The sequence below is a fragment of the Macaca thibetana genome, chromosome 10 (assembly GCF_024542745.1).
Source record: "Macaca thibetana thibetana isolate TM-01 chromosome 10, ASM2454274v1, whole genome shotgun sequence".
Lineage (NCBI taxonomy): Eukaryota > Metazoa > Chordata > Mammalia > Primates > Cercopithecidae > Macaca > Macaca thibetana.
Genome location: NC_065587.1, coordinates 31,257,561 through 31,280,230, shown reverse-complemented (window position 1 = coordinate 31,280,230; position 22,670 = coordinate 31,257,561). Strand labels below are relative to the sequence as shown.

At 47.4% G+C, this 22,670-nt stretch overlaps 1 protein-coding gene across 7 annotated transcripts in view; it reads left to right on the top strand.

Moving 5' to 3' along the window:
• MED15 (mediator complex subunit 15) overlaps window positions 1-22,670 on the top strand; it is an 86,828-nt gene that overhangs the window by 33,844 nt on the left and 30,314 nt on the right. For 5 of the 7 annotated variants that reach the window (XM_050746075.1, XM_050746078.1, XM_050746077.1 and 2 more), the window contains exons 3-5: window positions 15,582-15,633; window positions 17,288-17,317; window positions 19,091-19,303. In XM_050746075.1, the coding sequence (XP_050602032.1) occupies window positions 15,582-15,633; window positions 17,288-17,317; window positions 19,091-19,303 (295 nt within the window). The remainder of the gene's footprint in view (window positions 1-15,581; window positions 15,634-17,287; window positions 17,318-19,090; window positions 19,304-22,670) is intronic. The other 2 variants (XM_050746079.1, XM_050746080.1) reach the window with 1 other exon arrangement.

Here is a 22,670-nt window from a genome sequence, read left to right as displayed (position 1 = left end):
ATATGTGGGGGGATTTTTATTTATTTTTTTACTTTTATTTTTATTTTTTTTTTGAGACAGTCTCGCTCTGTTGGCCAGGCTGGAGTGCCATGGCACGATCTTGGCTCACTGCAGCCGCTGTCTCCTGGGCTGAAGCAATTCTCCTGTCTCAGCTCCTGAATAGCTGGGATTACAGGCGTGTGCCACCATGCCCGGCTAATTTATGTATTTTTAGTAGAGACAAGGTTTCACCATGTTGGCCAGTCTGGTCTCAAACTCCTGACCTCAGGTAATCCACCCCCCTCGGCCTCCCAAAGTGTTGGGATTATAGGCTTGAGCCACAACGCCCGGCTGACTCTTTTTATTGTTTTTTTTAAATTAACAATTTTTGGCCAGGCACGGTGGCTCATGCCTGTAATTCCAGCACTTTGGGAGGCCTAGGTAGGCAGATCACCTGAGGTCGAGAGTTCAAGACCGGCCAGGCCAACATGGAGAAACCCCCATCTCTACTAAAACTACAAAATTAGCCGGGCATGGTGGCACATGCCTGTAATCCCAACTACTCAGGAGCCTGAGGCGGGAGAATTGCTTGAACCCGGGAGGCGGAGGTTGGTGTGAGCCGAGATCGCGCCAGTGCACTCCAGCCTAGGCAACAAGAGTGAAACTCCGTCTTAAAAAAAAATTGACAATTTTTAATTGTTTTTGTTAGTTTGTATATTCTTTTTCTTTTTTCTCTTTTTTCTTTTCTTTTCTTTTTTCTTTTTTTTTTTTTTTTTTTTTTTGAGATGGAGTCTCACTCTGTCGCCCAGGCTGGAGTTCAGTGGCACAATCTCAGCTCACTGCAACCTCCGCCTCCCGCGTTCAAGTGATTCTTCTGCCACCACGTCCAGCTAATTTTTGTATTTTTAGTAGAGATGGGTTTCACCATGTTGGTCAGGCTGGTCTTGAACTCCTGACCTCAGGCAATCCACCTACCTCTGCTTCCCAAAGTGCTGGAATTATAGGCGTGAGCCACCGTGCCTGGCCAGTTTGTATTTTTTTATAATTAAATGAATTTTTGTAAGGGCTATCTCAGATTTATAAGGGCTCTGTCGCCAGGCTGGAGTGCAGTGACACGATCCCGGCTCACTGCAACCTCCACCTCCCGGGTTTGAGCTATTCTGCCTCAGCCTCTCGAGTAGCTGGGATTACAGGCACACACTGCCACGCCCAGCTAATTTCTACATTTTTAGTAGAGACGGGGTTTCACCATGTTGGCCAGGATGGTCTCGAACTCCTGACCTCAGGTGATCCACCCCTCTCGACCTCCCAAAGTGCTGGGATTACAGGTGTGAGCCACCGCACCCGGCCTCACTTGTGAGTTTTCATGTGACTGCTTTCCATCCGCAGCCCAGCCATGCTGACAGGGCAATAAAGGCTTCATCAGGCTGCACATCAGTTTTCCTTACATGGCCCCCACGTGGTATCTTTAGTAGCATAGCTAGACTTCCTTTTAGCATGGCAGCTGGCTTGCAAGAGAAGGAAGAAGTGGAAGCTGCCAGTCCTCACAACTCCTAGAACATCACTTGGAAACAGTAAGTCCCAAGGCCAGTGCAGGTTCAGGGGAGGGTAAATTACCTCTACCTTTTGATGAGAATGGCAGCCTATAGGCAGGCCATTAATTATTTTGGGAGCACCGTGGAGACTAGCTACCACAGAGACATGCCCAGCACCTCATGATTAATCCTTCCCTCCCAAAAGAGGCGTCCAGCAGAACAACTGTCCCTTCCTATGACAGCTCTCTCTGCGTTGGCCCCTGAATTAACTGTAGCCTGCACACTGTGCCATAATGATTTTAGTCCATTTCCTTTTATCAAGCCATTTCTAAATCCCAAACTCCAGGAAGAAGCTCTGATTAATTGGAAGACAAATATGTGTAAGAACTATTGGAAATTTCCTACATCGTTTTTACAGGGACAGACATCTTACTTGGATATTGTCTGGTGGCCATCTTTTTACTTACTGCTGAAGCTCCTCATGGAGGCAATGCCAGCTAGTATTGTGAGGACCATCTCAGCAGGTGGACTGTGATAGGACTCTCCAGGTCAGATGGCAGCCCAGGCACACTTGTTACCTGCCCTTGCTGCCTGAGACCCTGTTGGAACAGCTGTGAAGGAATGTAAAAGGTGGGACCCCTGAGCAGGGAATAGGATAGGGAGAAGTAGTTTCTCTGTGTTTCCAGACCCCAAGAGGGTCTGAGAGGTTGTGGCTCATGGAGGAGGAGGATTACTCTCCATTGCAGTCCTGGCAGGCTTCGAGTCCAGAGGTGCCCATCCCAAAGAAAACCAGGCACTAATGGGCACCTCAGGCTATCTAGCGTATACCCCAGAGCAAGGAAAGCCTTGTGTGTACTTGTCTAAAGGAATTCACCAAATTGTCTGGAGTGAGCTCATACCTTCAGTGTGAGTGTCAGCACCCCAAGTTAAAGCCCTCCTTATCCTGTCATTGCCTGGCTCCAGGTCTCACAGCCAGGCCCCATTTGTGCATTCTACAGTGATGTCTGCCTAGAAGGCCCTGTTCTGCATGCTTCATGCGTGTGAACTCATTTGATCCTTACTCGGTTACAGTGCCACTCTTTCCTGTTTACAGGCAAGGAAACTAAGGCATGCAGATGCTAATTGTTTTGCTCAGGATGTCATTTGGCTAATGTCAGAGCCCACACTCTTAGCCACATCTCTTACTGACTCCCATCTGTCAAGCAAAAGACACCCAAACACCCACTTTAATTCCTTAACACTTTAATTTTTATGGGTGGGACTACTCTCTGTCTAAGGAAGACTGAGGGATACAAAAATAGCTATGCCTAGGGGTGGTAGGTGATAGTGATAATGGCATCTCCAAACATTCCAGCCAGCCTCCTGAAGGAAAGTTCAAGAAGATTTGGCACCCATTGAATGAGAAGACAATCAGGGTCCTGGCACCTCTGTATCAGCACTACAGGGGCAGTGCGGACATATATTTACTGGAACTGGATGTATTTCTGGGCATTTGCTTACTTTGCCTGTTAAAAATTAAACTCCTATCACCTATTTTCCACTTCACATAGTACTATGGAAAAGTAGTACATGTTGGCTGGGATGCAGTGGCTCATACCTGTAATTCCAGCACTTTGGGACGCCGAGGCGGGTAGATCAGGAGGTCAGGAGATTGAGACTATCCTGGCCAATATGGTGAAATCCCATCTCTACTAAAAATACAAAAATTAGCCAGGCGTGGTGGTGGTGTGCCTGTAATCACAGCTACTCAAGAGATTGAGGCAGGAGAATTGCTTGAACCCAGGAGGTGAAGGTTGCAGTGAGCCGAGAGCACACCACTGCACTCCAGCCTGGGCAACAGAGTGAGACTCCATCTCAAAAAAAAGAAAAAGAAAAGAAGAGTAGTACATGTCTCTGGTTTGTAGTTTAGAAATGACTAGTACAGAGCTGAACCCTGACTGAGGAGCTAAGGTGAAACTCAGGGACTAGGGAGGCTGAGGGAGCATCAGAACTGGGAAGCCACCTTGGACTTCATCAGAGAGGAGGGTCTAAGTGAACAACAAAACAGCTAGAATCAAGGGGCAAAAAGATAGGCCCAACTGTGTTCCCCAGGAGACCAAGAGAGAACAAAGATGCCAACATGCCTCTGATTAATGAAGATACTTTCCTACCTTCAGCTTTCTTTTTGTTTTGCTTTGTTTTGTTTTGTTTGAGTCAAGGTATTGCTCTGTTGCGCAGGCTGGAGTACAGTGGTGTGATCATAGCTCACTGAAGCCTCAAACTTCTGAGTTCAAGTGCTCTACCCAGCCTCCCGAGTAGCTGGGAGGTATGCACCACTATGCCTGGCTAATTTTTTTAAAACTTTTTTTTTTTCATAAAACATATGATTCAAAGATTGACTATATTTAAAATGTTTTTTGTAGAGACAGGGTCTCACTGTTTTGTCCAGGCTGGTCTTGAACTCCTGTCCTCAAGCAATTCTCCCTCCTTGGCCTCCCAGAGTGCTGGGATTATAGACATGAACCACTGCGCCTGGCTGCTTCAGCCTTTCCGAGGGACCTCACAAGCCTAGGATCAGGCTTTTCATCAAATATGAATACGTCTTCTGCTATACCTATTCATCAAGGACAATTACTGGCCCCAGCATTCAGTGCTTAGTCTTAGAGCTGAGAAAAGCATGGTTTGTACATTAAAAGATGTGGCTGGGTGCAGTTTCAGGAGGCTGAGGTGGGCAGATCACTTGAGGTCAGGAGTTTGAGACCAGCCTGGCCAACATGGTGAAACCCTGTCTCTACTAAAAATATAAAAATTACAAAAATTAGCCAGGTGTGGTATTACACGCCTGTACTCCTAGCTATTTGGGAGGCAGAGGCTTGAACCCAGGAGACAGAGGTTGCAGTTAACTGAGATTGCACCACTGCATTCCAACCTAGGCGCAGAGTGAGATTCCATCTCAATAAAGAAAAGAAAAAAAATCGAACAGTTGATGTATTAATTATTGATATGTGCTGGAAAGACGTGAGTTGTGCTGCATGCAGCTGGTTCAGAATGAGGGTTGAGTGTCATCTCTACCGGTAGGCAGTGCTCCTTTGCTCCACTCTATCTAAATGTGTGACCATCAAGACTCCTGCACCATACTTAGTAAACCTACTTGTTCATAAATCCTGTTTTAAATTATAATGGTTTGGTTTTCAGTAGCCATATTATGCATATATTAAGGCACTGAGAGCTAAGTACTTTATGAACACCATCTAATTCTTGTGACGTCTCCCCCAGTTTACCTGTGTGGGGCAAGTCAAAGGAATGATGAGGGGAGAGCAAGCTTGTATGCCTCCTTTTTTATTTTTAAATTTAAGCTGGGTAAGAGGTCCACTGACATTTGTTCTATTATTCATTTTATGGTCATCAAAAACGTTTTATATATAATTTTTTTTTTTCGAGATGGAGTCTCACTCTGTCGTCCTGGCTGGAGTGCAGTGGCACAATCTCGGCTCACTGCAACCTCCACCTCCTGGGTTCAAGTGATTCTCCTGCCTCAGCCCCCCGAGTAGCTGGGATTAGGCACCTGCCACTACACCCGGCTAATTTTTTGTATTTTTAGTAGAGACGTGGTTTAACCATGTTGGCCAGGATGATCTTGAACTCCTGACCTCGTGATTCGCCCGCCTCGGCCCCTCAAAGCGGTGGAATTACAAGTGTGAGCCACCACGCCTGAACAAAAATAAAATTTTTAAATACATAAACCACAGTAGTTGCTAGGACAACTGGGTAACTACATACAAAATACTGAGGTTGAGCCCCAACTTAACACCCTATACAAAACTTAAAATAAAAAACACCAGCCAGGGATGGTGGCACGTGCCTGTAGTCCTGCTTAATCGACAGGCTGAGGCTGGAGGGTCACTTGAGCCCAGGAGTTTGAGATTACAGTAAGCTGTGATTGTACCAACATGCTGCAGCCTGGGTGACAGAGTGAGACTCTGTCTCTAAAAAACTTTGAAAAAAATTAACCCCAAATAGGTCAAAAACCTAAATTTACAAGCTAAAACTGTAAATATCTTAGAAGAAAGCAGAGGCATACATCTTCATGACCTTGGATTAGGCAGTGGTTTCTTAGATATGGCAAAAAAGCACAAGCTACAAAAAACATAGATAAATTTGACTTCATCAGAATTAAAAACCTGTACATCATAGGACACTGTCGAAAGAGGGAAAAACAACCCATGGAATGGGAGAAAGTATTTGCAAATCACATGTCAGGTAAGGGTTTAATATCCAGAATACATAAAGAACTCCTACAACTCAGCAACACCAAAAAAAAAAAAAAAAAGCAACTACAAAATGGGCAAAGTACTTGAATAAATGTATCTCCAAAGAAGAGATACAAATGGCCAACAACCACGTGAAAAGAGGCTCCACATCACTAGTCATTAGTGGATTGCAAATAAAAGCCACAATGAGGTGCCACTTCATTTCCATTATAATGATTGTGATTTAAAACACAACAATGATAAGTGTTGGCAAAGATGTAGAGAAAATGGAATTTTCTTTCTTTTTGAGACGAGTCTTGCTCTGTCACCCAGGCTAGAGTGCAGTGGCACAATCTTGTCTCACTACAGCCTCTGCCTCCCGACTTCCAATGATTTTCCTGCCTCAGTCTCCTGAGTAGCTGGGACTATAGGCACACACCACCACACTCAGCTAATTTTTTTTTTTTTTTTTTTGCAACGGAGTCTCGCTCTGTCACCAGACTGGAGTGCAGTGGCGCAATCTCGGCTCACCGCAACCTCCGCCTCCGAGGTTCAAGCAATTCCCCTGCCTCAGCCTCCCGAGTAGCTGGGACTACAGTCACACGCCACTATGCCCAGCTAACTTTTGTTAGATGTAGAGATGGGGATTCACCGTGTTGGCCAGAATGATCTTGATCTCTTGACTTCATGATCCACCTGCGTAAGCCTCCAAAGTGCTGGGATTACAGGTGTGAGCTGCCACGCCCAGCCAAGGCCCGGCTAATTTTTGTATTTTTAGTAGAGACAGGGTCTCATCCTGTTGGCCATGCTGGTCTCGAACTCCTGACCTCAGGTAGTCTACCCATCTTGGCCTCCTCAAAGTGCTGGGACTACAGGGGTGAGCCACCATGCCTGGTGGAGAAATTGGAATTCTCATACATTGCTAGAGAGAATGTGAAATGGTACAGCTGCTGTAAAAAAACAGTATGACAGTTCCTAAAAAAATTGAATGTAGAGTTACCATACGACCCAGAAGTTTCACTCCTAGGTATATACCCAAGAGAAAAGAAAGCATGTCCACACAAAAACATATACACAAACATTTATAGCATTATTATAACATTGTAAATAGCTAAAAGTGGAAACAACCCAAATGTCTACCAGCAGATGAATGGATAAACAGAATGTAGAATAGCCATACAGTGGGTATCATGTGGCCACATGAAGGAATGAAGGGCTGATACATGCTACCACATGGATGAAGCTTAAAAACATTACGTGAATGAAATGAAGCAGCCACAAAGGATGACATGCTGCGTTTTTATAAAATGCCCAGAGAATAGGCAGATCTATAGAAATAGTGTATTAGTTTCCCATGGCTGCCATAACAGGTTACCATAAAGTTGGAGGCTCCTGTCTCTTGACTTCTGAGCCCGTGGCTCTGCCCTCACTTTCTTAAAGGGTAGCACGTGTTTGAGGCTGAGTAGTTTTATCAGCCTATTCCTGCTTCTAAAATTTTGGGAGTTCTTTGATTTTGTCTAGTCTGTAAACTTTCTACTCCAAGCTGGCAGTGTTTCTGCTGGTAGAACATTCTCAAAATCCTTGTGGAACTTCTGCATATATGATGGAATTCATAGTATTAGATGAGGTTTCTCCACAGATCTTTCCTAGATAATTTCATCTCTGTTTCCTTACTTCTGCGAGATGATTGAGGGGATTCGTAAGTTCCATGTTTAATCTCTTTGGCACTAGAAAAAAATTGCAAGATATGCCACACCCTTGGCATTCTCTACAGAACACACTTTCCTAACAATGAATCTCCTAGTTTTAGCATTTTGGTTTATTCCGATCTAAATAGCCTGAGAATTTCCCAAATCATTAAGTGTGGATTCCTTTCTGCCTAACAGTTCTTCCCTCAATTTCTCTCTCTCTCTCTCTTTTTTTTTTTTTTTTGTATTTTAAAAATTATTTTTGTTTATTGTACCCTTAATTTATCTCTTTCGTGTTGCTTTTTTTTTTTTTTTGAGACGGAGTCTCACTCTGTCGCCCAGGCTGGAGTGCAGTAGCGCGATCTCTGCTCATTGCAACCTCTGCCTCCCGGGTTCAAGTGATTCTCCTGCCTCAGCCTCCCAAGTAACTGAGATTACAGGTGCCCACCACCATGCCTGGCTAATTTTTGTATTTTTAGTAAAGACGGGATTTCACCATGTTGGCCAGGCTGGTCTTGAACTCCTGACCTCAGGTGATCTGCCTGCCTCAGCCTCCCAAAGTGCTGAGATTACAGGCATAAGTCACTGCGCCCGGCCCAAGCTGAGTCTTGAATGCTTTGATTGGAAGTCTGCTCAGCTAAATGTGCAAGCTTATTGCTTATGATTCTGCCTTCCACACAGCTACAGGACACAATCCAGTTAAACTTTTTGCCGTTATATTACAAAGATCACCTTTGCTCTGGTTTCCAGTAACATGTTCCTTGTTTCCTTTGTGCCTTTAGAATCACTTTTAATGTTCATGCTTCTACCAATGTTTTGTTTTTGATAGTGTATGTATTCTTGAAGATAACACAGACTTTGTGTATCAAGTTCCTCATTTCCTTTAAGGCAGTCTGGGTGACAGAGTCTTTAACATCCGCATATCTACCCCACAGCCTGTTCAAGGAAACCTAGGCCTTTTCTGTCATGCTTCTCATAATTCTACTAGCACCCCTTCATTATTGAGTTACAAAGCCACTGCTACGTTTTTAGGCACCCCACTCCTGGTAACAAAATTTATGTTTCCTGTGGCTGCTATAACAAGTTACTACAAACTTGGTGGCTTAAAAGAACAGAAATTTAGGCCGGACGTGGTGGCTCACACCTATAATCCCAGCACTTTGGGAGGCCAAGGCGGGCAGATCATGAGGTCAGGAGATCGTGCCCATCCTGGCTAACACGGTGAAACCCCATCTCTACTAAAAATACAAAACAACTAGCTGGGGGTGGTGGCAGGCGCCTGGAGTCCCAGCTACTCGGGAGGCTGAGGCAGGAGAATGGCTGAACCTGGGAGGTGGAGTTTGCAGTGAGCCGAGATCGAGCCACTGCACTCCAGCCTGGGTGACAGAGCGAGACTCCATCTGAAAAAAAAACAAAACAAAACAAATTTAATCTCACAGTTTTCAAGGCCAGAAACTCAAAGTCAGTTACCATGGGTAAAAATCACAGTGGCAGCAGGGAGGCAATAGGAGAGGAACCTGTTTCTTGCATCTTTTAGCTTTTGGTCACTGCTGGTACTCCTTGGCTTGTGGCTGTATCACTCCAGTCTTCAAGTCCAGCATCACAAGGTAAATAAATTCTCTCTGTATTCCATCTTCACATTGCCTTCTTTGTGTGTGTGAACTTTCCTTCTGCCTCCCTCGTAGGAGGATACATGCAATTGCACTTAGGGCCCACCTACATAATTCAGGATAGCCCTCCATCTCAAGATCTTTAACTTAATCGCATCTGCAAAGACCCTTTTCTCAAATAAGGCAGCATTTACAGGTTCCAGGGAATAGGACCTGATTTAAGGACTATTATTTAGCCTGCCACAGATAGAAAGTTGATTAGTGATTGCCAAGCGTGCTGTAGGAGAAATGGAGTTTTCATTTGGAGTGATGAAAATGTTCTAAAATTAGGCCGGGCATGGTGGCCCACACCTGTAATGCCAACACTTTGGAGACCGAGGCCAGCGGATCACTTGAGGCCAGGAGTTTGAGACCAGCCTGGACAACATGGTGAAATCCTGCCTCTACTAAAAATGCAAAAATCAGTTGGGGATGATGGCACATACTTGTAGTCCTAGCTACTAGGGAGGGTGAGGCAGGAGAATCACTTGAACCCAGGAAGTGGAGGTTGCAGTGAGCTAAGATGGCGCCACTGCACTCCAGCCTGGGTGACAGAGTGAGACTCCGCCTCAAAAAAAAAAAAAAAGAAAGAAAGAAAATGCTCTAAAATTGATTTTGGTAATGCTGCAGAACTCTGAATGTAGTACCCAAAACCATTGAATGGCATGTTTTAAATGGGTATCTCAGCCAGCCTGTACATATATTTTTAATGGAATGAGTGAAAATGATGGATAACAAGTCTGTTTTTCCTTCGTGGCCAGGTCAGGGCTGTGTGATTTCCTTGGGTGGGGGGCACTGCTGGGGCTGCCTCATCCCTGTTTGGTTTCTGATGGCATGTCCTGTGGGCTGGGGCCAAGGTCCCATGGGGCTACGGATACTATCATGGAAGCTTTCTTTCAGGAATTTGATGGTATTTTAAAATCTATTAGGAAAACTCTGAGACATGAAAGCACAGAGGTGTCGTATTCCTCTAACCCGGAGTCAGCAGTTGCTGTGGTTTGGTGACTTTTCCCTTGGCTGTCTCTGTGTCTCTCCTGAGGTGTGGAGGGCACATCCCCACCCTCAGGGTGTTATCTCTGCTGAGCGTCTCCACACCGGCCTGTGCTAGGGCCCCGCCTGACAATCACATGGAGTCACTATTGTCATCAGTGGGAAGGCCTCTTTCAAGTTCCAATGCTTTTTTCCTAATAGTTGGCTTCTTTGAATCAGGATCCAAACAAGGGTCTTTTTTCCCTTCGGGCCCCTCCCAGCCTGGTGAAGGAGCAGCCCAGCTGTCCTGCAGCCCTCCCCATGAGCTCTGATGTCTCCTAAGCTCCTGATTCATCTTGCCTGCCCCCTCCTTCTTATGAACTGGGTGCTAAATCGAAGAGCAGAGAGGATGCCGTGGTCTTTTAGCAAAAATATTTCCGAAGTATTGCCTTAATTTGTATTTCTGGGCATCTTGATATTCCCATAAGACCACAGTTTGGAGGTTTGGAGAGCAACAACAGCCTGACCCTTGTAAAGTTCCTATTATCTTTCCAATGATTTCATCATTTAATTAGGGATTGTAGACTAGTTCTGGCTTTTCTCCCACATTCATTACATGGAGTTTTTTTTTTGTCAAGAAAGTCAGCCAGGGCTAGATGATTGTTTGAAACCCTGTGTGTTCAGGACCTCCAGGAATGCTGTTTTTCTGATCTTTCCAGTCTAAGGCATCCCCCCAAGGGCCACAGATGGGTTCTCTTTTAGTGACATTTTGAGCTCAGAGCTGTGTATCTGGGGTGTTGTGGTCCATTGCTGTCATTCATTTTGATGCTTAGATGGTCCCATCCTCATCTAGCAGGAGCTCCTGTGTCTCTTGAGGCCCTCACACAACCTGTTTAGTTTTTCTTAGTCTGCTGGCATTTAGACCCAGATTGGCTGCTCCTCTAGGGAGTGAACCCTGGGGACTTCTGCCGGTAAAGTGGCATTTTGAGCGTGCTATGTGGGCGCTGCTCTGTTCATTGCTTTGGGCCTTTTAGTGAACAGAACTAAGAAAAAACATGTTTTTGAAATAACAGCAACAACAAAACCCCATAATTTTACACTAATATTTCTAATTCAAATTTAACCTTATATATAGGGTTTTTACTTCTTTCATTTTAAACATGTGTCTTTTCTGTTACTATGAATATCTTGGTTTCTAATATTATTAGCATACTTGCTTGCTTTACTTTGAAATCGTTTCAGAATAAACAGTTTATATTATCCCTGATAACAAAAGCTAGACTAAAATTTTAAGATTACCTTGAAGTTCTAATTGCCCTTAAAATGTATCCCTTTTATTGAGAATGTTTTGCTTTTTGTTTCATTTTTTTAAAAAGCTTCTCAAAAGATTTCTTTTCCCTATATGACTCTGCCACCAACTTAATATTCAGCTCATTTGTTTTAGTTTATTTGGAATGTTTAGGAATTGTACCTTTTTATTTTGATTTGCTATACTTTTCATTTTAGAAAAATATTTCAGGTTGGCTACAGTGACTCACACCTGTAATCCCAGCACTTTTGGAGGTTGAGGACTGAGCAAAAGACAAGCCTGGCCAACATGGCAAAACCGTGTCTCTACAAAAAATACAAAAAATTGGCCAGTCGCAGTGAGTCACGCCTGTAATCCCAGCACTTTGGGAGGCCAAGGTGGGCGGATCAGAAGGTCAGGAGATCGAGACCATCCTGGCTAACTCGGTGAAACCCCTGTCTCTACTAAAAAATACAAAAAATTAGCTGGGCGTGGTGGCGGGCGCCTGTAGTCCCAGCTGCTTGGGAGGCTGAGACAGGAGAATAACTTGCACCTGGGAGGCGGAGCTTGCAGTGAGCTGAGATCGTGCCACTGCACTCCAGCCTGGGCCACAGAGTGAGACTCTGTCTCAAAAAAAAAAAATTAGCTGGGTGTGGTGGCGCTTGCATGTGGTCCCAGCTGCTCAGGAGACTGAGGTGGGAAGGCTCACTTGAGCCCATGAGGTTGAAACGGCAGTGAGCTGTGATCGCACCACTGCACTGCACTCCAGCCTGGGCAACAGAGTGAGACCCCATCTCAAATATATATATATATATATATATATATATATATATTTTTTTTTTTTTTTTTGGAGAAATAAAATTTACTGAGTTGCCCCTGAACTCCTGGCGCAAGCAATCCTCCTACTTTACTTTATCCTTCCAAGTAGCTGGGATTACAGGATTGTGCCATTGTGCCTGGCTTTGATTTGCTTTTTTTGTTTGTTTTGAGACAGAGTTTTCACTCTTGTTGTCCAGGCTGGAGTGCAGTGGTGTGATCTCGGCTCACTGCAACCTCTGCCTCCTGGGTTCAAGCAATTCTCCTGCCTCAGCCTCCCAAGTAGCTGGAATTACAGGCATACGCCACCATGCCTGGCTAATTTTTTTTGTATTTTTAGTAGAGCTAGAGTTTCACCTTGTTGGCCAAGCTGGTCTTGAACTCCTGTCCTCAGGTGATCCTCCTATCTTGGCCTCCAAAAGTACTGGGATTACAGGTGTGAGCCACCGTGCCTGACCTGATTTGGCTTTATTTTCTCAATAGTAAAAGATTTATGTGCTTCTGAAGTGAAAACCCATAACACCGTGGGTTTAGAGAGGGCACATTTCCAGCCCAGTTCCTGATACTTGCTGGTTTGTCGGTTTTCTATTTTGGTGTGTCTTTCCAGTGTTTCTCATGGCAGATTTAAGCAAATATGTGTGTTTGGGTTCCCTAGGTCTTATATAAAAGGTGTATGTCATGCAGTGTATGTGGCATGGAGCGTGTGTTTCTCTCCTTTCTTCTTCCTTGTGTTCACTCCACAATGTGTTGTGAGGCACTTGTGCAAGATTTCCACATGTCAAGCAAATGTGGAAATTCTATGAAGCTTTTAACTTTTTGAGGTGGGGTCTCACTCTGTCGCCCAAGCTGGAGTGTAGTGGAGTGTTCACAGTTCATTGCAGCATTGATCTCTCAGGCTAATGCCTCAGCCTCCCACTCTGGGACCACTGGCATGTGCCACCACACCAGGGTAATGTTTGTTTGTTTGCTTATTTGTTTGTTCGTTTTGTAGAGATGGTGTCTTACTACGTTGCCCAGGCTGGTCTTAAACTCCTGGCCTCAAGGGACCCTCCTGCCTTGACTTTCCAAAATGTTGGAATAATAGATGTGAGCCTCCACGATTGGCCTCTATGGAGCTTTTTAACGTTTCTATTTTCTTATCTGTAAACTGGATGTGTTAGTAGTACCTGCCTCTGGGTGGTTGGGAGAAATCAAGGCGATAATGCATGTGAATTGTTAACTCCGGTGCCTGGCGCCATAAAGTGCCAAGTGCTAGCTGTTACTGTCATGATGTTCATTGTTTATGGTTTGTAATACTCAGCCTCAGGTGCAACTGGACACTTACTTATATTTTGATAGCCAGCAGGGGAGCTGGAGCAGATCGAGTGAAGATAAGGGAGGTTCCTGACTCTTTAGCCCTTTTTTCTGCAGCAGCTCTAGGGGAGTTGGTGTGCTTTGGAGCAGAAAGGGGCGTAATAATCTGTCCATCTGGATGGGGTTGGGGGTGGATGGTGAGGAGTCAGGAGTGAAAGAACCCAGCCAGGGGGATCAGAGGCACAGTTTTGGATCCAGGCCTTTCTCTCCCGGAAAGGAGCTGTTGTGGCTGACCTACTGCGTTCGCCCCTGGATATTCCTAGATAAACCCGTGTTTGGGGGAATGTGGGAAATATCATCGCCCACAAGAAAGCTCCTTGGCTGGCAGTGTGACAGCTTCCTGTGCTTGTTTCTCACATCAGGCATCCCCTCCCTCCGCACTCCCCACTAAGCCTCCTCATGCTGGTCTGGTAGTGGAACTGGAGCAGGTTGCAGTGGCTGCCCCCTGCTGTGGGTCAGGAGTGGTGCTGGGCTCTGCAGAGTGACGATGCCTGCCCCCTGCATTCCAGGGGCTGGGCTGGCAGTGGGTCTTGCTCAGCCCTGGTTTTATGCAGAAGGGCTTTGGGGACATGGTCCTGAGCCTTGTTTAAGTGTCTTATGTCTAAGTAGAAGTATCTTGTTGCTTTTGAAACCTACTTCCCCTTGTTTTACCGTTTATGGATGTGGAGAAAACAAATTCATTTGAAGTATTGCAGACCTAAGAAATAGTCCAGGGCCTTAGGAGCTGTGAGATGTCAACCTGGCTGGCCCCGAGGCCCTTCTCCCCTCATACCTGGCCACCTCGCTTCTGTTCCTGAGTGTCCTCAGGTTCCCACACCTCCATTGCCCCCATCTCATACCACTGTCCTTCAGGGACTGACTGCCTGCGGGCCACATTCACATGCACATCAGCTTTCCTGTCAGGAATAATGGGGACAGCCGGAACCTCCTTGGTGCCCCCTTGTTCTGGCCAGGCCTCGCTGCTTATCCCAGCTTCTCCTCTCTCCTGGGCCTTTCCTCTTCATGTTGTCCTGTGCTAATTTCCCCAAGCCGAAAAAAAGAAATAGGGTAGAGTTTGGAAATAGATGTGGGATGATAAAGATTTCGGAAGTGTCTTTATATTTTTACCCTCACCTGAGACCACTTTTCATCATCCTTCCCTCTGCCCTGCCATCTTATGAGTGTAGTGGATGAACTCTTAGTGTCACAGTGACTCAGGAGGAAGGTTGGGTGAGCAGGGCAGGGAGCCGGGGCTTTGCCCCTTCCAGGCTTCCCTGCCAGAAGGATGGGCACTTCAGCAGAGGGCAAGGATGCTTCTCTGAAATAAGACTTTACCTCAGACATCCCTGTATTGACCACAAGACCAACTCACAGCAGTGATTTCCCTGAAACACCTGCGAGTGAGTGTCCTTGGGGCCAAAGAGGACAATGGGTGGGAGGCAGGCCCTGCCAGGCAATCCCAGAAACACAGCAGCCTGCACATAGCGGGCCTTAGCAGCCAGCGGCCTTCACCTCACCTGAGAGTGGGCTTCACCCTCTCCCTTGCCCTTGCATAAATGCAGATGAACATAGATTCTCCCAGAAAGCACAGCCAGGGGAGTGCCATCCAGATTTGCAGCAGGTACTGCGTCATCAGTGAAAAGGCAGCAACAGGCTGGGCTGAGAAACGAAAGCCCTTCCGTACACATAGTGCAAAGACACAGCGGCCCACCCACGGCTGCCTCTGACAGGCCTTGTGCCCTCAGGCTAGTGCCTCATCCCCCCAACCTGCCTGTCCCCTTTGTGACAAAAAGACGGCACTCAAGATGGCTCACAGCTCTCTCAGCTGAGTGCCTTTCCATCAGGGGAGAGGAGTGGCCGTTGGAGGCTCTCTGTCCCCTTCTTGTTTCTTTGTGCCTGTTATTGGCCCGCCTAGCTAAGCACTGACGGCTCCCTTCCGAGAGGCGGATTCCAGAAGAGGCCGAGTGTCTGAGTCTGCCTTGCAGAATGGGCTTCGGGCTTCAGCTCGGCGCCAGCAGGCGAGGGGGCGGGAAGGGGGAGTCCGATGACTGCGCTTCTTCATTTGGGATTAAACTGCTTCCTGTTTTTACTTTTAGGACGAATACCTTTCTCTCGTGGCCAGGCTCATTATCCATTTTCGAGACATTCGTAAGTAAGATTTCACATTTCTGGGTTGTTGAGATCTCTGTGAGAGGCCAGCCCTGACGCTGCCTCAGCAGAGCTTTCTGGGCAGGCCGTGGTGCCTGAGTCAGAAGGTCTGTGTCACCTCACTTCCTTTTGGGAAGTTCTTCACTGCCTTGCATTTGATTCCAGATCCCCCATCCTCCCAGAGCCTTGGCCTCAAAAATGCTGATTCTAGCATCATGGAAATGCTGTCCTCAAAGTGGTCTAAACGGGGTTGCTGTTTCACTGCTCACTTAATCTCCCTTTTCCTAGGGCTGTTGTTTTTACTTCTGGGAAGTTCTGTTTACCCTGGAACAGAAACTCTTCTTCCCTAAAAGTTGATTTTATTGACCCATGGAGGCCAGAGACACTTAGGCATATGTTCCCTCCAGACTGGAAGCTTCTGAGGAGGACCTCCTGAGTCTGCACCCTGGCTCCCTGCTGTGTTGAGGGCCCCCGTGTTTACCTCACGTTGTGCCTCCTCTGATTCAGAGGGCCCAGTGTGTTTCTATCAACCAGGCAGTGGCCCCAGCTCTGCAGAAGTGAGTTGTCATTACATCCTAGGGCCCGGGTCTTGGTGCTTGTGTGTGTTACTTGGAAGTATGTGGACACCAAGTGTTCCTGGATGGCCACAGCGTGTGAAGGAAACTGGGGCCAGCAGCTGCTCTGTGTTTTCAGCCAACGATGGCTCCTGCCCACTGCCGCTGCGTAACCACCAGAGGCAGGCTTCTCTTGACATAGGCCTGTCCTTGGAGCATGTGTTTGGCGAGTCCTATTGCTATTCCCCTGTGGGTTAGGGACAGGCAGCTGTACCTTCAGTGTCTGTTGTTAGGGCAAAGGGAGACACTGAGCACCCCAGAGCCTGGTAGATTTTGCTTCTTTCCATACTAACTTTTTACCAGAATGGCCAGCAAGGTGAACTTCACTTTCTCTGTGGTGTTGGGAAGGTGCTGGGATGTGTAAGAGGAGAAGGAATAGCCCAGATGATCTGGCCCAGATGCGCTGGCAGACTCCCCATGTTCTGCTTTCAGGGACAGTGTCCCACCTGGTGCACACAGTCCTGTGGGGCTTATGGGGTCATGGGGAGCAGCCAGGCAGGAGGCTCAGGGCCCCATGGCTGCTACAGAAGTTCTCCACTGGGCACTGGGTTCAGCTGGACTGGCTTCCAGCTGGCTGTGGACAGCCTCAGTTTCCTCATCTAGGTAACAGAGACACTGCCTCACCAGAGCAGACTGCAAAGGGAGGCAGTGTCAAGTCTCAGCACCACTCCAGCCCTGCCGTGGGTTCCTGTAGTGTTCTTGTTACTTGTTTTCTTAGGGCTGAGCTGAGACTCTGGACCTGAAAAAAAGGAAAGCCAGAGTAGGCCCAGAGTCCCCAACCCCAGAGTGCTTCAGCCTTGGGGGCAGCTCCCTAAGGCCCCAAGTTGACCCTGGAGCTACTCTGCACCCTCTGCTCCCAGGTCCCTTGTGGGGTCAGCACTGCCAAGAGTGGAAACACTTCCCCTGGTAGCGGGCAGTACTAGGAGCTCCGTGGGGATTGAGGCTTGGGCAAATGCCTACAGAACTGACCTACCCATGGAAATATGTGGTTATATAAAACTTTGTTTACTTTGGTTTTTTTCGTTTGTGTTTTCATATAGATAACAAGAAATCTCAAGCTTCCGTCAGTGGTAAGAGTTTTCCCTTTTGAGTTAAAGTTTCTCCCAACTTTGGATTTGAGGTGACAAGAATGACATAGTGCATGCCTCATGTGCCTGGGTTAACCTGTCACTAGAGGAGAATACTTGCGGAGAGAGCTGTGGAGGGAGGAGGCTGACCAGCTGTGCCCCGACCTCTCCAGCCTTCGTCTTCCTGCAGACTGTGAAGTCACATGATCCTCCCCATCCCGTTTCATACAAATGCTGCCTTTGCCCAGCAAAAAGATAAACACTCACAAAGCTATTAAGACATTATCCAAAAGTGTTGAGCTCTCTTGTAGAGAATTATTATGCTGTTTTCAGTGTAATAATATGTAGCAGCATTTCTGAGAAAATGCTGTGAATTCACTTTTTTAAGTTACAAAGTTTCTTTGTAAATTTAGAAATCTGGCTGGGTGCTGTGGCTCATGCCTGTAATCCCAACACTTTGGGAGGCTGAGGCAGGCAGATCACTTGAGGTCAGGAGTTCGAGACCAGCCTGGCCAACATGGTAAAACTCCATCTCTACTAAAAATACAAAAATTAGCCGGGTGTGGTGGCACGCATTGTAGTCCCAACTACTCGGGAGGCTGAGGCATGAGAATCGCTTGAACCTGGGAGGCGGAGGTTGTAGTGAGCTGACATTGTACAGCTGCGCTCCAACCTGGGTGACAGAGTGAGACTCCATCTCAAAAAAAAAAAAAAAAAAAAAGTTTAGAAATCCATATTTTTAAATTTCAAGGTTTAACACATAAGGGGAATTCTGTCAACTCAGCCTTGGTCTCTGCTGACTAAGCTGTGAGGGAAGGGGTTTAACAGATCCAGGCTGGCCAACTGCATTCTGCCATTGGGAAGGGAGTGCACTGGCCTTACAGGCTGCACACCACTGTCTGCCCTGCCCTAGACAGTAGAGCTGTACATGCCTGCTGTCTCTGCCCGTGTGGGTCTCACCTCTTAGCCAGGACAGGGATTCTTGGCCAGCTGGGCTGAGCAGCAGCAAGGGCATGTGGCCAGAACATCTGGGCCCCTTGGCATTGGAACATGGGGTCCTGGGCACCACCCAGTTGTGTGACATGGTGGTCCTGCCAGGCCATATCTGTCTGTGGGTAGCTGTTTGCTATTAAGTCCACACTGTTGTGACAATGGCATCCTTGTCCTTTGTTGTGGCATTGCTCACTGAGGTGCTGACCTGGTGGGCTTGGCACATTTCTCCTCGGTGCTCTGTGGAGCCCTCCTCTGCACCCCTCAGGTGTTCTGGCATGGTGGCCCTGCACACAGGGGCCCAGGCTGAGTTGGACTGTGCAACAGTAGGAGTGGAGCTCTGTGTGCCTGTGGACTTGTGCCCTCCCTGGGAGAGCATCCCCTGGCCACTGTGTTTCTGCTTGCTCAGAAGGGCCCATAGTGCTTTGTGTGCTCACCCAGCAGGAGGGCTGGACAGCCAGGAGAGGTGGGGGTAGCCACCTGCCCTCAAGGCCTCAGCCCATCTTTAGTGCACCTGCAGACATCAGAGAGGTCATTTGTCCCTTAACATTAGGACCCTGGACCGGGCCAGGCTAGAGGTATGGGTCGTGCAATGACCAACACACCTGGCATCCTACCCACTCATATTTGGGAGTCTCCAGGAGCCTAGTCTCTTACTGCTTGGGGCTGTGAGGGGATTGAGCCTGTAGGTAGGAGAGATCTGTGCTCTGTGAGCCTCACGCCATTTGAGCCATGGTCAGTCCGTTAGTCCCTTTCCTGAGAAGCTCTGCCCTTGTGTTCCCACAGATCCTATGAATGCACTCCAGAGCCTGACTGGCGGACCCGCCGCGGGAGCCGCCGGAATTGGCATGCCTCCTCGGGGCCCGGGACAGTCTCTGGGCGGGATGGGTAGCCTTGGTGCCATGGGACAGCCAATGTCCCTCTCAGGGCAGCCGCCTCCTGGGACCTCGGGGATGGCCCCTCACAGCATGGCTGTCGTGTCTACGGCAACTCCACAGAGTGAGTACCACGCTTCCTGGAGGATTTGCCACTTTCCTTGCAAACGATAACACATTTTATTCCTGTGCTTATGATGGTATCAAGAAAAGCATGGAGAAGCTCCAAATCGCTTTTTTTTTTTTTTTTTTTTTTTAATCTTTGTTGTATGTGGCTTCCAATCTTCTTTGAGCTCCCAGAAAGGTTAAGTGATCCTGGGCCCTCCTCCTAGCCCTGGGCAGGAGGGTGGGGATGGCCGGAGACTCCAGCCAAAGGTTTGTGTTTTGTGGCTGAGATAGATACAGTGTGTTTCAGGGGGTTCTCAGCCACGAGGCAGGGCTGAGTGCCAGCACCCACAACTCCACTGTCTGCCCGAGCTCTGGGCACCATCTCTTCTAGTGGTGCCCTTGCCACTTGGTCACCCTGGGTGTGGCTTGCAGCCATATTATCTTCTGACTTCCTTTCTGTGAAGGAGACTCTATGTCCTCTCCACACGGCTGCCCTGGTGGGGAACTGGGCTGTGATCAGGTGTTACAGGTGAACCAAAGCTGCTCTCAAGGGGAGCTAAAGAACCTCCCTCTTCTTTCCAGGACTGTCTTTTGGGATGGGGTCTTGCTCTGTGGGCCACGCTGGAGTGCAGTGGCACAATCACGGCTCACTGCAGCCTCGACATCCTGGGCTCAGGTGACCCTCACACCACAGCCTCCCAAGTAGCTGGGACTACAGGCTCACAGCACCGCGCCCGGCTAATATTTTGTATTTTATGTGGAGATGGGACTTCACCATGTTGCCCAGGCTTATCTTGAACTCCTGGGCTCAAGTGATCGCCCACCTTGGCCTCCCAAAGTGTTGGGATTACAGGCGTGAACCACCACGCCCACCCTCAGGACCTATGTTGATGTATCTTCGAGTCCCATCAACATTTCTTGGAGTGTGCTGTGCCCACTGCAAAGTGCTTTAGTGTTTTTTTCCCTTTCATATAACTTTTTATTTTTAAAATAGTTTAGGAGTCACAGGAAGTTGTAGAATAGCACAGAGAGTTCCCACATGCCCTCTACCCAGCTCTCCCCAGTAACAATATCTTACACAGAACATGGTCAAAACCAAGAAATTAATGTTGAGGCAGTGTAATCACCTCAGTTAGAGACTTAACTTGGACTTCATTTTTTTTTTTTTTTTTTTTTGAGACAGAGTTTCACTCTTGTTGCCCAGGCTGGAGTGAAGTGGCGTGATCTCAGCTCACTGCAACTTCTGCCTCCTGGGTTCAAGCAATTCTCTTGCCTCAACCTCCTGACTACCTGGCACTACCGGTGCCTGCCACCATGCCCAGCTAATTTTGTATTTTTAGTAGAGATGGGGTTTCACCATGTTGGCCAGGCTGGTCTCAAACTGCTGACCTCAAGTGATCCTCCCTCCTGAGCCTCCCAAAGTGCTGGGATTACAGGCGTGAGCCATCATGCCCAGCCAACTTCATCAGTTTTTTACACTCATTCTTGGGCTGCATATATGTGTATGTGTAGGTCTGTGAGATTTTACCACATGTCAAATCAAGTAGCCATCACCACAATTGGCATGCAGAGCCGTTCCATTACCACCAACCAGCTCTCTTGTGTTATCTTTCAGAGATCACACCCTCCCTCCAGCCCTAAGCCCTGACAATTGCTGATCTGTCGTGTGTCTCTGTAGTTCTGTCCTTTTGTGAATGTTGTATAAATAGAGTCATACCATCTGTGACTTTTTGAGATTGGCTTTTTAAATTCAGTCTGAGATCTTTGAGATCCACGCAGGTTTTATCAGTAGTTCATTCCTTTTCATCACTAAGTAATATTCCATGGAACGGATTTTCCACAGTTTATTCATTCACCCATGAAGGACATTGGGTTGTTTCCTGCTTTTGGCTACTATTATGCAAACAAAGCTGCTGTGGATATCTGTGTACAGGCTTTGGTGCTTCAGTGTATTTTTATCACACATCCCTCATGATAACCCTATGAAGAGGGCAGCATCACCCCCTCTGCTTTGTCCAGCTGCTAATGAGAGCTGGAGTCACACCCCAGGCCAAGAGCCGGGATCAAAGCTGCTGCCTGACACCATCCTCATGCTCCTACCCCATCCTGTGTCAGGTTTCCTATTCTTTGAGGCCATAGGCATGCTCATTTCTACCCACTCCTGCTCTGGAGTCTTCCTCCATCCCGAGCCACCTTCCCTTCTCATACCTTAATTCTCCTCTTACTTCGTGTCGTCTAACTCTCAGTACATGCTGGTTTCCTCGTCCTAGAACAATCTGCCTGGTTCTTTGTCCCAAGCTCTCATCACCTCAGTCTTCTTAGCACATCAGATACGTATGCCAGCTGGGTTTAGGGAGGACCCACAGAAGTACTGGCTCAAGTTCCTTGTCATGTTCTACTCTTGTGTACTGGGTGCATTTTTTTTTTTATCATGAGCTTATATTTGATAATAAATTGTTTTTAAATGTATTTGAGTTTAGAATGCTCACATGAGTTGCCTTGTCATCCCACTCCAGAGACTTTGTCTTAAACCAGTTTTGTCAGAAGTTCAGTGGTGAAGCTTGATATCCTGCCCTTGCCCTCCCCAGTATGACCTTGGCCCACATCCTGTTTTTAGCTTCCAAGGGGCCTGGTCTTCTGTGTGTGGCACTAGTTGAAAGTTACAGTGGGGGCCAGGCGCGGTGACTCATGCCTGTAATCCCAACACTGGGAGGCTAAGGTGGGCGGATCGTGAGGTCAGGAGATCAAGACCATCCTGGCTAACATGGTGAGACCCCATATCTACTAAAAATACAAAAACTCATCCGGGCATGGTGGCGGGCGCCTGTAGTCCCAGATACTCGGGAGACTGAGGCAGGAGAATGGCGTGAACCTGGGAGGCGGAGCTTGCAGTGAGCCGAGATCGCACCACTACACTCCAGCCTGGGCAACAGAGGGAAACTGCATCTCAAAAGAAAAAAAAAAAAGTTACAGTGGATTCTGTACTTCAGGATCTTGTTACCACCTTTGTCAGAGACCGTATCTCCCTGCCCTTTACCGCTTGCCTCCCTGGTCTCCCTGAAACTAGTGGTGTTGCCTGATGGGCATTTAATATCCCTTCCTGATACCTTTCCCAAAGACTACTGCATGATTAAGGCCCTTTCAGATCTTCATCTGGTGCCACCAAGAGGGCAGAGCCTGGGGCAGAGGTTTTGCCAGGGACTCTCAAAGGGTAGGCCAGGGGACATTGTGGTAGTTTTCAGGTGACCCAGGTTAGTCTGAAAAGGCTGAAACTGCTGGTTGTTCCTATGGCTGGGGCTGCAGTACAGAGTTGGAAGCAAAGCTTTTCACGCTGTGCATTTCTGTTTCTCAATGAGTTTTATATCACATGCATGTGAAGCTGA